Raw genomic sequence first — 16,477 nt, forward strand, 5'->3', positions numbered from 1 at the left:
AAACATAATATTGAATCAAAGTAAAATAATATAAAAACAAATATATCAATGTAATGATTTGTGGAATGTTTATATGACGAGCCCCTGTAAACGCAGTAGTGAAGGGGACTGTGCCTTAGTATTTATTGGTTTTAAGATGTGGTCATGGGGATGGTGTGAATGTATGTTGTGTGTAGTGTTTGGTAGCTTGGGTATTAACACTTTGTTGTCAAGACTAAAGAAACTGAAAATACTGAAATAAGATGTTTTGTGTGTATGCAGCAGAAAATAATAATAATAATAATAATAATAATAATAATAATAATAATGAGAGAGAGAGAGAGAGAGAGAGAGAGAGAGAGAGAGAGAGAGAGAGAGAGAGAGAGAGAGAGACTTTACAACGAAAAATTCACCGTTAACAACCAAGACACAAGGGTTCAAAAATCTAAATATCAATGAAAGCAAACGTGATAATTTTTTTTTAAAGTGCGTTATCCAGCTCTATGAATACCAATTCTGACTGACTGACAGAGACTCACTCACTCACTCAGTGTCGGGTTTTTTGGGGGGTTGTCGCTTGTAGGCAGTGTGAGGGCGTTGTTGCCTGGCGTCCGATTATTTTTGCACTGATATTTTTAGTATTGATAACAGAATAAAATCATCTTTTAATGTTATCGATATTCATAACATTACATAATATACAGTAATTTGTGTTATAATTACTGTACATAGATATAAGTAATAATTAATAATACACAATAACCTGTACCAGACGCTTTAATTTATTACAAAACAAAAGGAGTTAATTAAAAGCCGAAAATAAACAAACAACCAAATAAAAACGAGAAAAACGGACAAACAGGATCCAAACATGCGTTCTTCATTCGCACATTCGGATTCATTAGATCTTTTTTGATGAATTACACCAACCAGTTTTATGTTGAGCCACAAACCTTACTTTTGTTAGTCTCATTTTAGTTCAGCCAACAACAAGTAATGATATTCTAGTTCATTGTGACGAGAGAGAGAGAGGGAGGGAAACATGGGAAGGTAGGGGATACAAGAAGAGAGAGAGAGAGAGAGGGAGTGACATGAGAAGAGTGATAAATGAAGAGTTAGAGAGAGGGGGAATAAGAGGCCTAACACAATAATGCAACTAAGAAAAAAAAGTAAGGGACCAGGGGTGAACAAGATACCATTCACCTCTTAATCATTGTTACGTCCCGAACCATACTGTAGACACATGACAATAACACTGAGAGTGGGCGAATCTACCGCAGTTTGGTCACATCAGTGGGAGGAGGAGCATTCATTTGTTTGTCAATCTCCGCCACATATCCATTTTCATTTCCGTCAATCTATCATACGTCCTTCCAGCTGTCTATCCACCATCCGTCAGTCCCCCATGTACCTCGCCTCTTCACACCATAATACACCAAACGGTTTGACTGGATTTTATTCCTGAGTTTACTAAGCAATCCGGTTTATGATGCCAGACTAGGAGCAGGTCGTACCCGTCTTGAGGGGCGGTGGTAGGTGTGTGTGTGTGTGGTTTTTTACTGGGGACTAGCCCACCCGGGCACAGGTCACTGACCCACATCGGGGCCTGGGGGGCAAAATAATAATAATAATAATAATTTAGATAACTAAAATTTATAATACAAATTACACAAATAAAAATAAAATAATGAGAAAAAATAATAATAATAATAATAGTAATAATAATAATAATAAAGAACCATAAAGAAATACAAAAATTAAAAAAGATCAAAAGTGAGAAACAATATATGTATGTTGTGTTGTCAAAGAGAAACAATTGAGACCCTGCAATTGTGTGTAACTGAGGTAGAAAGTCAGATCAGCAACTTGGGACTTGTCACAATTTTCGTGATGCCATATGGCAGCAGGGTCTACCATTAGACACCACATTATGCTTCTAATGTCTTCCCAGGCGGTAGTACCTCTCTGTTTGATAGCTGCCTACTACCTCCAGGACTATGTGAGCAGGTCGTACCCGTCTCTTGAGGGTGGCAGTGATGGCAGGACTATGTCTCTTGGGTGGCTGTAGTGGCAGTAGTACAATAAAAGAGGGTATTCGCCTCATAATGGTCGTAGTACAGTAGCAGCATCATGACGTTAGGTGACTTACGATGACATGGTCGTTCGCAGTGTGGTGCATGTGGTTTTGTGTGTGTGTATAACGATAAGTGCCTGAATCTCAAGAAAGTTGCTGCTAATTCCACACAGTGCACCAGACACCGTGAAGACAGAACCACGCAGGCAGCCCAAGAAACACACTGACGGACACTGATAAAAAACACACACCATGAACTGTAAAAGGAGGTCATCAAGGTCAAGAATCCATCGAGAAGTGAGATTAAGATGCCTCAAACAGTATGTGACAAAAACTTAAAAAAGAAAAAATAGCTGAATATGTCAAGCTATAAAGGTCACGAGGCTCTATGGATTTGCCCAGAACTAGTCACGGGGCTCTGTGGATTTGCCCAGAACTAGTCACGGGGCTCTGTGGATTTGCCCAGAACTAGTCACGGGGCTCTTTGGATTTGCCCAGAACTAGTCACGGGGCTCTATGGATTTGCCCAGAACTAGTCACGGGGCTCTTTGGATTTGCCCAGAACTAGTCACAGGGCTCTACAGATTTACCCGGAACTTGTCGCGGGGCTCTACAGATTTGCCCGGAACTGACCCACACAAAGATCTTGTTAAGGTTACAGGGAGTAACCAGATCAAGGAACTGCTCAAAGCCTGACCTCGTCTTCCTCTGGGAAATTACTGACTGGTGGAGAGGGATTTGTTGTACCCGGCTGTGGGATGGTGAGAGGGGGAGCTGAGAGGGGGAGCTGGGAGGGTGAGAGGGGAGCTGGGAGAGTGAGAGGGGAGCTGGGAGAGGAGAGGGGAGGTGGAAGATTGAGAGGGGGAGCTGGGAGAGTGAGAGGGAAGGTGGGAGAGAGGGGGGAGCTGGGAGAGTGAGAGGGGAGGTGAGAGAGGAGAGGGCGAGCTGAGAGGAGAGGGGGAGCTGGGAGAGTGAAAGAGGTGGGAGAGTGAGAGAGAAGCTCAGAGTGAAAGGGCCAGCTGGGAGAGTCAGTGGAGGTGCTGGGAGAGTGAAAGGGCCAGCTGGGAGAGAGACGATCAGCTGAGAGAGTGAGAGGAGGCGAGTGAGACGACCAGTTGGAAGAGTATGAGGAGGGGCTGGGAGAGTATGAGGAGGGGTTGGGAGAGTATGGAGGGGCTGGGAGAGGGAGGGGGGGGCTGGGAGAGAGAGGGCTGGGAGAGCGAGGGGCTGGGAGAGTATGAGGGGGGCTGGGAGAGTATGAGGAGGGGCTGGGAGAGAGGGGCTGGGAGAAGGAGGGCTGGGAGAGTGAGGAGGGGCTATGAGAGGCTGGGAGGAGGGGCTGGGAGAGGGGCTGGGAGAGTGAGGCTGAGGGGCTGAGGAGGGGGCTGGGAGAGTGAGGAGGGCTGGGAGGAGGGGCTGGGAGAGGAGGAGGGGCTGGGAGAGGGGAGGAGGGGCTGGAGAGAGCGGAGGAGGGGCTGGGAGATTATGAGGCTGGGAGAGGGAGGAGAGCCTGAGAGAGGGGCTGGGAGAGTAAGGAGGAGGAGCTGGGAGGGAGGGGGGCTGGGAGGCAGAGGCTGGGAGAGGGAGGAGGGCGGGGAGAGAGGAGGAGGGGCTGGGAGATTGAGGAGGGGCTGGGAGGAGGAGGAGCTGGGGAGAGTATGAGGAGGGGCTGGGAGAGTAGAGAGGAGGGGCTGGGAGAGGAGGCTGCCAGAGGAGAGCTGCCAGAGTATGAGGAGGGGCTGCCAGAGTGAGGAGGGGGCTGCAGAGAGGAGGGGCTGGGAGAGAGGAGGAGTTGGAAGAGTATGAGGGGGCTGGGAAAAGGAGGGGGGCTGGGAGGTATGAGGAGGGGCTGGGAGAGTATGAGGAGGGGGCTGGGAGAGTATGAGGAGGGCTGGAAGAGTATGAGGGGGGGCTGGGAGAGTATAAACTCCAAAATCTACCGTATCAGTGTGAACAGTTCCTTGTGTGTAGTTCGCTGAGTTGTGAAAACGGTGTTGTTAGCGTATAATAATAATAATAATAATAATAATAATTCAAACATATATATATATATATATATATATATATATATATATATATATATATATATATATCCATTGTGTACATTATGATGGTGAGAGTCACCTGAGAGCCTCTCGCATGTAAACAACAATAATGTCGAGAAAATGGCCTCCTGCAGTCTGTCAGCTGTATTAACCCTCATCATTTGCTGTTGGGTCATCGGTAAGGTTATTTGTTTTCATTATCTTGGGTTGATAACTTTATACAGACACTATATTAAGGATTCTAGAAGTACAGAAGCCTTAGATAAAGAGGGAACGAAGCTAAAGTATTGGGCTCTCCGACTTAGCGGAATCTTTCCCTAACTACTCTTCCTACCTAAAGTACTTGTTGTGGTTTTTCATGGTTGGATATAATAACCATAGATATAATATGGTTAATATTCGTCTATTGGCTGTCCTCGGGTTCCCGCCATGATTACCTGTGGCTATACTCTTCACTTGGAGTCCGTTGTCTCTTCCTTTCCTCATCCAACTTGTACTGTAGGTTAGGTTTGGTTAGGTTAGGTTGGTTGGTTAGTTGTTTCCTTTAGTATGAGAATAGCTTTTCCTTTGGGTTAACGTGTAGATTAATGCTGCCAACGATTCTAGCAATAACACACTATTTTTCCACCACAATTTTTTTTGTTTTGTTTATTGCTAGTGACAGTGGTGGGCAGACTATACTGTAAAAGGCAAATCTGGAGAACTTCACAGCCACTTCTCCCAGTCTCAGTAACAGGGTCTCCCCATATCGTCACCAGTATTTTTAACCCGTTTCGTAACCACTGCTTTACCTCTTTCGTCACCCTGTTCATTCCCATCATTATATACACGAAAATAACTGTTGCTTGGGATAGAAAATTATCAAGAACACAAAGACAGTTTATTAAAGACGAAAATAAAAACATTGTTCATACGCCTGCTATCATCTCACTCAAACAATATGTGAAAGATTAAAATTTACTCGTGCGAGCTTGGCAGAAGACAATGACAATATTTTTTAGGAAATTAGCTTTGGTGATATTTTTTCTTCATATTTATCCCATAGTTTCCAGAGATGGACTTGTTTGCCATGATTTTCTTTTCTTGTGCACGATTTTAGCTTGTGCTCAGACTGGATAAGCACTGGAGCAGGTTCAGATACATTCAGGAGCCAGTGCATGCCCAGTACTTGCCCCAGTGCATAACAGAGCCAGTACATGCCCAGTACTGGCCAACAGTGTGTAACAGAGCCAGTACTTGCCCCAGTGCATAACAGAGCCAGTACATGCCCAGTACTGGCCAACAGTGTGTAACAGAGCCAGTACTTGCCCCAGTGCATAACAGAGCCAGTACATGCCCAGTACTGGCCAACAGTGTGTAACAGAGCCAGTACTTGCCCCAGTGCATAACAGAGCCAGTACATGCCCAGTACTGGCCAACAGTGTGTAACAGAGCCAGTACTTGCCCCAGTGCATAACAGAGCCAGTACGTGCCCAGTACTGGCCAACAGTGTGTAACAGAGCCAGTACTTGCCCCAGTGCATAACAGAGCCAGTACATGCCCAGTACTGGCCAACAGTGTGTAACAGAGACGTAACCGATCGACCAAGCGGCTAACAAGCTTATCGGTGGTGAAGAGGATAAAAGTAATATACACACAAAAATAACTGTTGCTTGGGATAGAAAATAATAAAAAACACTAAGACAATTTATTAAAGACGAAAAAAAATAAATAAAAACATCTCACTGCTCGGTGGTTCATGCGCTGATGCCAAATAACCTTCATTATTGTTCTATATTTTGTTTATGTACCAATGTTTTAATCATTTTCTTTATTAAATAAAAAATATTCATGTATAATAATAACACAATACATCTCGAGTCGTCTGTATACTTGTGTAATTTCTATTCGTGTAAAATAACAACTTACAATTTGTCACTACAGTGACCCCTCCGTTAACGAACTCAATCCGTTCCAGAAGGTCGTTCGTTAACCGAAAAGTTCGTTAACCGAAACCATTGTTTCAATGGGTTTTTGGGTAATTGGTTCCAGCTCACCGAAAATTTCCTAAATTCAACAAAAATGGTAGAAAAGTTCACTTACTTTGAGGTGTGTATGTAGAAGGCTCCTGGATGATGATGATGATGATGGGATTTAGAATGGGGGTGGAGGAGAAGGAAAAAGAGAAGGCATTGGGGTGGAAGAGAAGTCACCCCATGGCGCCATTTCACCCATAAAATTTTAGCTCTCTTGGTGTAATTCAAGATTATTTTCTTTAAATCAACACTGCACTGCATTATATATTGTCAATATGTAAAATATATTTCAAAATGACCAATAATTTGCTTGGAAACACAGAAAAAAGCGTTTAGTTGAAGAGAGTCTCAAGCAAGATGTTACCTCCAGTGAAAACAGAGAGAGACTAACTCCTGTTTGCTGTGTTAAGAGGCTGGATGCCGCGCATTAAACTAGTCACTTTACCTTCAGTTATGTTCAATAATTGTTAAAATGACTAAAAAATTGAATATTAAACTTTTAAAATTATTGAATAGTATAAACTTCTTGATATTTACTAAAATAGTAAGGAATTTAAGCCCTAGAACCGATTAATGTATTGGCGGACTGATACTAAAGCTGGTTGCCCGGTCAGTGCAAGCGAAAACATGTTGAGGTCGGTTCGTAAGAACTTCGTTAACCGAATTGAAGATCCTTATGGAAGGCAGTTCGTTAATCGAAATTACGTTAAACGAGGGGTCACTGTATTACCATTGACTGTTAGTGGTGACAAAACGGATTTGATATTGGTGACGAATTGGGGTTTTGGTGACGAACCGGGTCGGTGACGATGTGGATTGGTTATGAAATGGGGTGTATCCTCAGTAACAGTAAGTTGGCCCATGGCAGGTGTTAGGTTATGCTTGGTTAGGTTAAGGTTAGTTTAGGTTTGGGTTAGGTGAGGTTAAGGTTAGGTGAGGTTAACTTTGCTTGAACTTTTAAATAAACAGTTTTTAACACATTTGCCATAACTCCGACTGTGTCCTCTTTAAAGGACAGTTAAATTGCATTTCTTTTAATTAGTTTTCAGTGAAAAATCAGCAGCTGTAAGGTCGTAAATAATTACTCGGTAAAATTATCGTTTCGGTCATCCACCAATTTGTAATGAAGGTCAGGATCGTTCAAAACACATAAAAAACCAATGTAAAAATATGGCTTCAACCTAACCTAACTTAAACCTAATCTCGCTGGATGGCCAAAACGATAGTAATACTAACTATACTAACAAATCCAGAGTGCGGTACATAAGAAAGAATGAACAACCAATTCGGGATTCTGTTCAAGCAAGTGCTCCTGCAGGTGCTAAAGTGGCGCAGGTTGCTCGTAACAAGAACATAATTAAAACTGAGAAAGCTCCAGAATAGCTCAGTTGTGCTGAACATTGGGGTTAAATGGTTAAAAAATATTAGTAGTATGGTAAACCCTTGATAACTCAGCACAGATGGGGCTCTGGCCTTGAGGAGTTATCCCAAATTCTGAATGATCGAGGCACTCCCCCTCCCCACACACACACACACACTCACACTAAAAAAATACAACAATAAAAATTATTGACTCATATCTGTCTACATGTAATTACTAAATGTAAAATTAGTAACTAACACTTACCATAACTGCAGGTGAAGAATAAAGCATCATAGATGACACATGCATGGTAGGTGACACAGAGGTGCAGTAGGTGACACAGACATGGTTGGTGACACAGAGGCATGGTAGGTGGCGGAGGTGATAGAGGCACTTACATACAATATACGTACTGTACTGTACAGTAATATGTTCACTTTTATAAAATAAAATTTTTTTACTTGTACAAAGTATTTTCATTTAAACACTATTGTACAATGCTGTACAGTGATAATTTTTAGTTTTGAAAAATGTTATGGTATTAATGATATAGTTCTATTGCAGAATCATGTGATATCTTCAGATTTGAAAAGTTTTCATTTTGCTAGGTAAATTTTAACTTGAAATCTTATGAAAATTCAGTATTCCCACCCTTTTACCAACACCACTAAATAGCTTATTTAAAGTAAAGTAAATGTATCAGGTTAATTTATTAGGATGAAATTGATCCAGAATAGTAAAACGAATGATCTTGACACATTTATTAAATTTAATATTCCTTTAGAAAACAAAATCATCAAATACAAAAACCGGTTTTACTACTACGACCTGGTGTTGCTGCACACCATAGAGAACATGTCTTTCTTGCTTCTGTTTCTACTCATCACCTCCCTGCACTGACCACCTGAGCTCGGATGTAGCCTTCCCTCCTCTCCTGGCTGTACACGTGACTGCTGGCCTCGCTCACTTGCTGTATGGCGCTCTATACTCTGGGTGTGTAGCAGGGGCCAGGCAGGAACATACATGGGGTTGTCAGGAAAGCTCTGACTTGAACATTGGTGAGGCTGCAGGTAAGAGGGGCTCACTGCCAGCTGGATGTTATCAGATCTATGAGATCAGTGAGGGTCTTAACCTAGATTGACTTCAGGGTCTTCCTGACCCTGAAGGAATCGTCACCAACTGATTCGTCATGCCCAGATCCTCTCATAAGTCTCATATTCAAGATCTTTTTGACTGCCACTCTTCTCTCCTCCTCATCCTTACTGCAGAGCATTGTCTGCAGAACTGCCCCGGGATGAGCATACCAGGAAGATCTCCTCACAGTCTGCTCCACAATCTGAACAACCTTCCTTGGCTGACTCCTCAGGAGCTCAAGCTGGAAGAGAACATGCCTCAGACCTTCGGAGAACGATGACTTGACCTTGAGTGTTGAACCAATTTGGCAAGTAGACACTCACGATGAATTGGACAATAAGTCTCAGGTTGTGAAGCTGGTTCCTTTCAGTTTATGATGAAGCGACCCAAATTCTGGAACCCAAGGTAGATTATGAGCCACCTAGAATGAGACTGGACCTATCTGCAGGTAAATCTATCAGGCATGACCCAGTTTTGATGGCACTGCAAATCATGTAACCATAGTACTGGTCAGTACTCAGGTCGTCAATGACAGTATGTGCAAGCTCAACGAGTGGAGGGCCAACTGTGATTTTTTCAAAGCTCGGATTTATTTCTAACTCAGTGGCAGAGTCCAGCATCTTGCCAAGAGGACCAGACCATCTGTTGTTTGAAAGAGTCTTGCCATCCAGCTCCTGGATCAGATGTCTGAGTGGCAATTCGTTGGTGTGGAGGTCACAAACAATCCAGACCAGCTTCCTCCCAATCTTCCGCTCTATCCACTGTATGACCCCCCTTGCCACCCTGTGTTCGTGTTGGTGCTGTCCCCTCCAATGGCCTGCCAATGGCCTGCAGGGTCTGGTCTACGTTCCTCTCTCTGAGCCAGTTCACAATGTTATCTGCCACTATCTCAGCTGGTTTCCTGATGTCATCTTTCTCTGGAGTGAAATGCCACAAATATTTCCCTCCTGGTTCACTGCAGCAGGAGTAGTGTTCCTCCTTCACCATGGCATGGAACAACTTGTCAGAATCTCCAACTTTCATGAACACTTTAGTGTCATCCCTTCTCCCATCAAAGAACAAACAATTGATTCCATTTTCTCTTATTCCATTATCAAACTCCTCTTCTAGGTTACTGACAAGTTTCTCCTGAGCTCTCCTTACTTTGTTATGATCTATCACCAGGTGAACATCATCAGGTGTTATCAAACCACCATCAATCCAGGCAGCTGTTGCTATCTCTCCAGTTTCTCTGAGACCAGTGTAGTGTCGCATGCTGGCCAGAGCTATGCTCGGGATATCTTTCCTATTTCGAATCTTATGACTGGAAGGTTTGGGATCACTATTTTCTGGGTTAGGGACAAAGTCACCATTCTCCTGGTCAGCACTCGGATCAGCCATGGGGAAGTCATTAAACTCTGAATCAGCTTGACTCCAATCATCCGCCTTTTTTACCTCACCCTGGGCCTTTCTCAAGTCTCTTTTCCTCGCAACCTCTTCTCCTCTTCTGTCTCTCTGTGGCAGCCTGTTCCTGGACTCGGAATATCTTACAGAAATCATGAGAGCTACTTGACACTGCCAGTCTTCTCTCTCTGTGCTTTGACAAATGCCAGTTCGATCACAGGAATCTTCAGTTCACGCTTGCAAATACAGGAGATGCGGGCCTCGGATTTACAGTCACGATCGCATCCAAACTCAGGACAGAGAACAATTGGGCACTTGCAAGTAATTATGTCAAATAACTGGTCCAGTTGCTTGGCAAAGCTGTCCTTAACTGCAAGTTTTCCTCTCCCAAGAGAGATATCTCTTGCCTTTTCCCAACTGGCTAGCAGTCTCTCACTAATCTTCTTCTGACTTGTTATGACTGGAGGCTTGAACTGAGCGTTAGCCAGAGTGTACTGTGCCAAGACAGCTTTGGTCATATCACTGGCAATGTCTTTGTTTGTGTAAGTTCTTTGGTTCTTTTCACTGATTTGCCTGATTAAAACACCGTATCTCAAAGCATCTCACAATGTAGGCAACTCCGACTTCAGGAGCTCTCTCCCAGACCCAAGATAGTGACTGAGATGGCTGGATTTTTGGTTCCTCGTCCTGACACAAGCAGCCATTGCAAATATTATCAACTTATAAATGCATCAGAATCTGAAACAGAAAAAAATATTGTTAGTTGGGTTGTTAAAGAATGAAGTCAGAAAGCAATGTTCACTATTTAATTGTAATGCACTAATGCAGCTGTACGTTAGATTTTCGATAAATTTCACGCTAAAAATTTACCTAGCAAAAGGTTGCAAAATATTGAAACTGAAATTATTTTCTGTTTATATACACTAAAATCTACCAAAAAAGTGATGGGCCATTAGTTTTAGCTGATCTTCCCTCCTATGACACACACCCTAATACAGTAATCACTCACTGTCGGATGACAGCAAGACATGTGGCACTTCTGGGGAAATACTGTGTAGGAAACTGGCACTGCTGGAAGTGGAGTTTGAGGAAGAGTATCCTGATACTGAAGGTATCACTAAGGAGGCTACACTTCTGGAGGAAGGACGACTGGTTCTTGGGACCCTTGACACAGGTTTAAGGAAGTCAGATATTTTCCCTTGCCTAAAGTTGGTGTGTGATGTCTCTTAAGAAATGAATAGTGTTTTTCTAGGTCAGGCAACTGCCCCACTGCCTCCAAGACCATGTCCAAGCGAAATCTGAGATGATATAGCTTCAGCCGTGGACTGGGATTTTCATCATCTTGTTCTTCTGTCATTTCTTCAGAGACACTTGTAGTTATCTCCTCCTCTGTGGTATGACAAAATCCTTGTTCTGTGTTGTCTACCTCCAGCCACTCCACAACATTGTCCTCAGACATCCCAGTCTCGCCATCTCGGTGTAGCAAGTTAACAAAATCGTCAGTGTCAAACCCTGCAAAGTCAACCTCGACTTTAGTGCCTTTCAAAAGTTTGTTCCACACAGTGGCTAGGGCAGTTACACTAAGGTTTTTCCATGCTTCTGCCCAGTTAAACACTTCATTATGGATGTTGTAGGCTTTATAATGCTCCAAAGTGCAAGCTCCCTCATGTCAGCCTCCATGTCACCCTTGTCCTCCAACACCACAAGACACTCTCCTTGGTACATTACCTATAGTGTCACTTGCAGACCTCTATCACTGCTTGGTCCAATGGCTGTAATTAATTAGATGGTGTTGGGAGGAAGATACAAGACCTTGATACGACCACCATGTCCCACAAGCTCCTCCAAGGCAGAATGTGCAGGGGCATTGTGAAGGAGCAGGATGACCTTCACATTATCCCTCGAAATACCCGGCTCTTCTGTCTGATACTTGATGATGACAGGTACATTGTGGGTGTGAAACCAGGTGTGGAAGATGTTGCAAGTGAACCAGGCAGCCTTATTCCCCTTGTATATCACTGATAAGGCATTCATGATATTTTTTAAAGCCTGGGGCTTGGTTGCCTTTCCCACAACCATCGGTTTCAGCCGATGGGTGCCGTCAGCATTGGCACAGACAAGAATCGAGACGCAATCCTTTGCCATCTTCCCGCCAGCTACGTGTGTCTTGTGCCTGGAAGCCTGGGTGTTGGATGGTGGAGCCTTCCAAAAAAGGTCTGTTTCATCAGCATTGTATATCTGGCTGACCAATAACTGAGCGTCTTCAATAATTTTCACAAGACGCTTCCTGAAGGGTTCAACACTTCCTTCATCAGTACTAGTAGACTCACCATCAACTTTCCGGTTAACCAAACAATGACGACTTCTAAAATTAAAAAGCCAACCAGCACTTGTGTTAAAGCCTTGCATCTTAAGGTGTTGTGCTGAGCAAGCTGCGGCATTTTGAATGTCCCTGCCACGTACGTTTATGCCTGGTGCACGTTCCTGCTTGTACCACTTGTACACAGCTTGATCTAAATCCATAAATTTTGCTGGCTCAATTCTTTTCTGCACTTTTTTTTTTAGCTTCCAGCGTCCTCTAGAGTTTGAAAGTGCTTCCGAATCTTGTCCCGATTCATAAAATGTGCTGGACTTGATCCCATACTCTTCACACACCATATGCATGGATGCTCCAGCATCCACTCAGCCTAACACTTTATTTTTATCCTGAAGACTCAGGAACTTGAGCTTCATGCCCTTCCTATAGCTCCTTGAAGGTGCAGATGCCATATAAGTGATGTCTGATGAGGGAGAACACAAGCAAAGAACAAAGTGTGGAGATAGAAGCCGCGCACACCTGACCGCAACAATAACAATCGCCAAACTAACTCATGCTTGGAGCGCGGCCCAACCTCCCAGTGTCCCGCGTGGTGTTACTCTTACCCGCATGCCAGATATGCCGAGATCTTCCCCAGATAATTTTATATCTCGGCATTATCCGAGTTATACTATAATACATTCCGAGTCTATATCCATGCCAAGTTATAGGAAATTACGACTTATCAAATGCCAAGTTATCGAGGGTTTACGGTAGTAGTAGTAGTAGTATTGTAATATAAAATGTGCAATTTATGGTGCAAAGTGATATACAGCTTAAAGGTTCTTAAATAGTGTACAGTAGGTACTGTAAAAATATCTCTATGTTATTCACTGGGCCTGGTGGAACATTTCATTACCAGATTGTGGGAGTTAGTAAAATTTTTGTTAGCCGGAATCCCTCAAACCCAGAACTTTTCGTTAGCCGGAAGTTAAATTTTCTTGGAAAATCATTCCCAAAGCTGGAATTTTACGGAAAATTCTGGTTTGAGATAGATTTTTCTGGAAAATTCAGAGAAAATTTTTCCGACACCCGGAAAATTCTGGGGATGGAGTTTTTTTTAATTGATATTGAAACAGATAATTTGTGAATCGGCTGCTTGTCCAATTAACCAGTCCGTTCACACATATTTATATTTGGGTTTTAAGTAACGAAACCCAAACGGTAGTTCCTTTGTTTTATTATAAAAGGTTGTAGATATAATTCCTGAGTGTATATCAACCGTAAGTCTCACTGTCTAGGAGTGAATGAGAAAGGGACGGCGCTTATGTATGATAAACGTTAGGTCACGTCCTTACGATATGAGTTGAGGTGAGCTACTGAAGCTTGGGGGCATCGCAGTGTGTGCTTACAGAAATGCTGAGCTATGGGTCTCGCCCTCTTGGGTGAGTTGCCCGCTCACGTGTCCATCTCATGTCTTACTCATAGACAGTGGAAAGTTACAGGGTGGTGAATCTGAATATAATATCAGATGTATTGACCCATTTATATAATACGCTCTGTTGATGAGACAGGGCCTATTGCAATTTTGCCAGAAAAACACAGATACAGAGTCGGTAATAATAATAATACAGTATTAACATGGCTGAGCCAGTTGAGAGCCTGAGCTCTCTTGTAGGCACCTGATATACGTATATTGTGTAACATGTAGTATCATCTGGAATAGTACTCACAGCATGGTGGTAATAAGAACATCTCATAATGTTACCACGGTTATCACTTCAATATTTATTTATTTTGTTTATTTATTTTTTTGTTTTCATCTACAGTATATTATAAGAATATACATAAGTTACAGTGGAAATTGAAAAAAAAACAAATCTGTTAAGTGAGGGAAGCAGAACAACATGGGTTTTATTAAGGTGAAACAAGAGGACAGAGCTGTCAGTATCATGACTACTTGGCAAATACTTGTACACCCTTTGCAAATGTTAACCTCTTATCTATCTGCATGATAATTTCTGATAAAACGGTTTTGGTGGTACAACAAAAGCAGGTACAGTAAGTCCTTGCTTCACGTCGTCCCGCTTAACGTTGCTTCGTTACTATGTCTAAACTATAGACCAAAAATTCGTTTAACGTCCCGGTGATCGGATACTACGTCGTTTTGCGTCGTCAGGGACGACATTCTACAGCACATCACCCTCTCTCGTGTATCCAAGCTATGCTCTCTTGGCTCGGCACGCTACCCTCACTTGCGGAACTTCACAGTGTCCCCAAGTGACGCCGAGCCAGTCTTTGTTACGACTTCACATCATTTGTGTGTACTTAAGTGCTTTTGCTTTAAAACTGTACTCTAGTCATTTGAAATGTCTTCCAAGTGCCCATCAAGTGCTGCTGATGCTAGTGTAGTAACAAGCCAACGTAAGACCATTACCCTGGCTACGAAAATGGAAGTATTAACCCGTTTTGAAAAAGGGGAACGTGCTGTGGACATAGCCGCTGTGCTTGGACTAACCCCCACAACGGTGCGTACTATCCGGACCAACGCTGACAAGATTAAGGTTAATGCTTGAAGTGGTTCTTCTCTGAGTGCTACTAAGACAACTCGTACTAGAAGCATTGTGATAGAAAAGGTGGAAAGATGCTAACAATGTGGATGGAGGACCAGAATCAACATAGTGCCCCTGTGAGTCTTATGGCCATCCAGCATAAGGCCAGATTTTTGTTTAACGACTTAAAGGCAGAAGAGGGTGAAGGATCGAAGGAAGAGACCTTTACAGCCAGCCGAGGCTGGTTTCAACGATTTAAGCGTCGTTATAACTTCCACAACATAAAGATGACTGGTGAAGCTGCTAGTTCAGATACTGTTGCTGCCAAGATATTCCCGCCTGAATTCAAAAAACATTATCGAGGAAGAAGGCTACTCAGTGAAGCAAGTCTTTAATGTGGATGAGACTGGTCTCTTTTGGAAGAGAATACCTGAGAGGACCTATATCTCAAAGGAAGAGCAAAACGCGCCAGGTTTTAAAGCGGCAAAAGACCGCTTGTTGCTGCTGCTTGGCGCGAACGCTGCCAGCAACTTCAAGCTGAAGCCTATGCTGATTTCTCGCGCTGCCAACCCATGGGCCCTGAAAGGTTACTCTAAGGATTACCTTCCAGTGATCTACAAGACATGGATAATCGGCTCCATTTTTAGCCAGTGGTTAAACGTGTACACCGTCCCTGCAATGAAGGAATACTGTGCCAAGGAGAAACTTGAATTCAAAATTCTTCTGATCCTTGACAATGCTCCAGCTCGTCCTTCCAATCTCGACGACTTGCATGGCAGTGTAAAGATTCTATTCCTGCCTCCCAACACGACAGCACTGATGCAGCCTATGAACCAAGAAGTCATCGCTGCATTCAAGGTGTATTATTTATGCCGGACCATGGCCCAGCTGCTCAAAGTTACAGACGGAGATAATAAACTTACGATCCGAGAATATTGGCGCGGCTTCAACACTCTTCAGGCAATTAACAACATTGGCAAGGCATGGGAAGAGGTTTCAGGAAGTTGCCTGAATGGTGTGTGGGGTAAACTGTGGCCCGAGTGCGTCAACAGTTTTACGGGATTCACGGACTTAGTCCCAGCAGTGAATAGGGACATCCTCAAGGTTGGCTAGACAGGCAGGCTTTAATGAGCTGGAATCAGAGGATATTGAGGACGTCCTGGCATCCCATACAGAAGAGCTCACCAAAGAAGATTTGCAACTGTTAACAGAACACAGTCCCGTTGAGGATGAAGACGATGAAGAAGAACCTTAACGAACGCTAACTTCCAAGAGGATGGCAGAAGTGTTCACCGTGATCCAGCAAGGTATGCATATCCTTGTAGATGACGACCCAAACAGAGAACGTAGCTCAATGATTCAGCACAGCATTGATGACAGTCTTGGTTGTTACACTGAGATGTATAAGGAGAAGAAGAGTAGCACCAAGTAGTGAACACTGGATTCATTTTTTCGTCACGGGACGGCAGAAGCAGCAGCAGGGGCATCATTATCTTCATCTTCACAACAGCCGGCAGCCGAGGAGGAGCAAACAACAACGGAAGAAGAGCAAACATCAACGGAGGAGGTCTAAGCAGCAGTGGAGGAACTCCAGTCAGCGCAGGAGGAGGAGGAGGCAGCCGCAGAGTCTCAGTGA

The 16,477-nt window shown here is 43.4% G+C and overlaps 1 protein-coding gene across 1 annotated transcript in view; it reads left to right on the forward strand.

The window, feature by feature from the left end:
* The first annotated feature begins 4,183 nt into the window (after window positions 1-4,183).
* Window positions 4,184-16,477, forward strand: part of LOC121870608 — a 44,548-nt gene continuing 32,254 nt past the window's right edge. Inside the window, exon 1 of the mRNA XM_042372445.1 lies at window positions 4,184-4,276. Coding sequence (XP_042228379.1) covers window positions 4,219-4,276 — 58 coding nt within the window. The 5' untranslated portion in view covers window positions 4,184-4,218. The remainder of the gene's footprint in view (window positions 4,277-16,477) is intronic.

This window comes from Homarus americanus, unplaced genomic scaffold, assembly GCF_018991925.1.
Source record: "Homarus americanus isolate GMGI-L3 unplaced genomic scaffold, GMGI_Hamer_2.0 scaffold56333, whole genome shotgun sequence".
Classification (NCBI taxonomy): Eukaryota; Metazoa; Arthropoda; class Malacostraca; order Decapoda; family Nephropidae; genus Homarus; species Homarus americanus.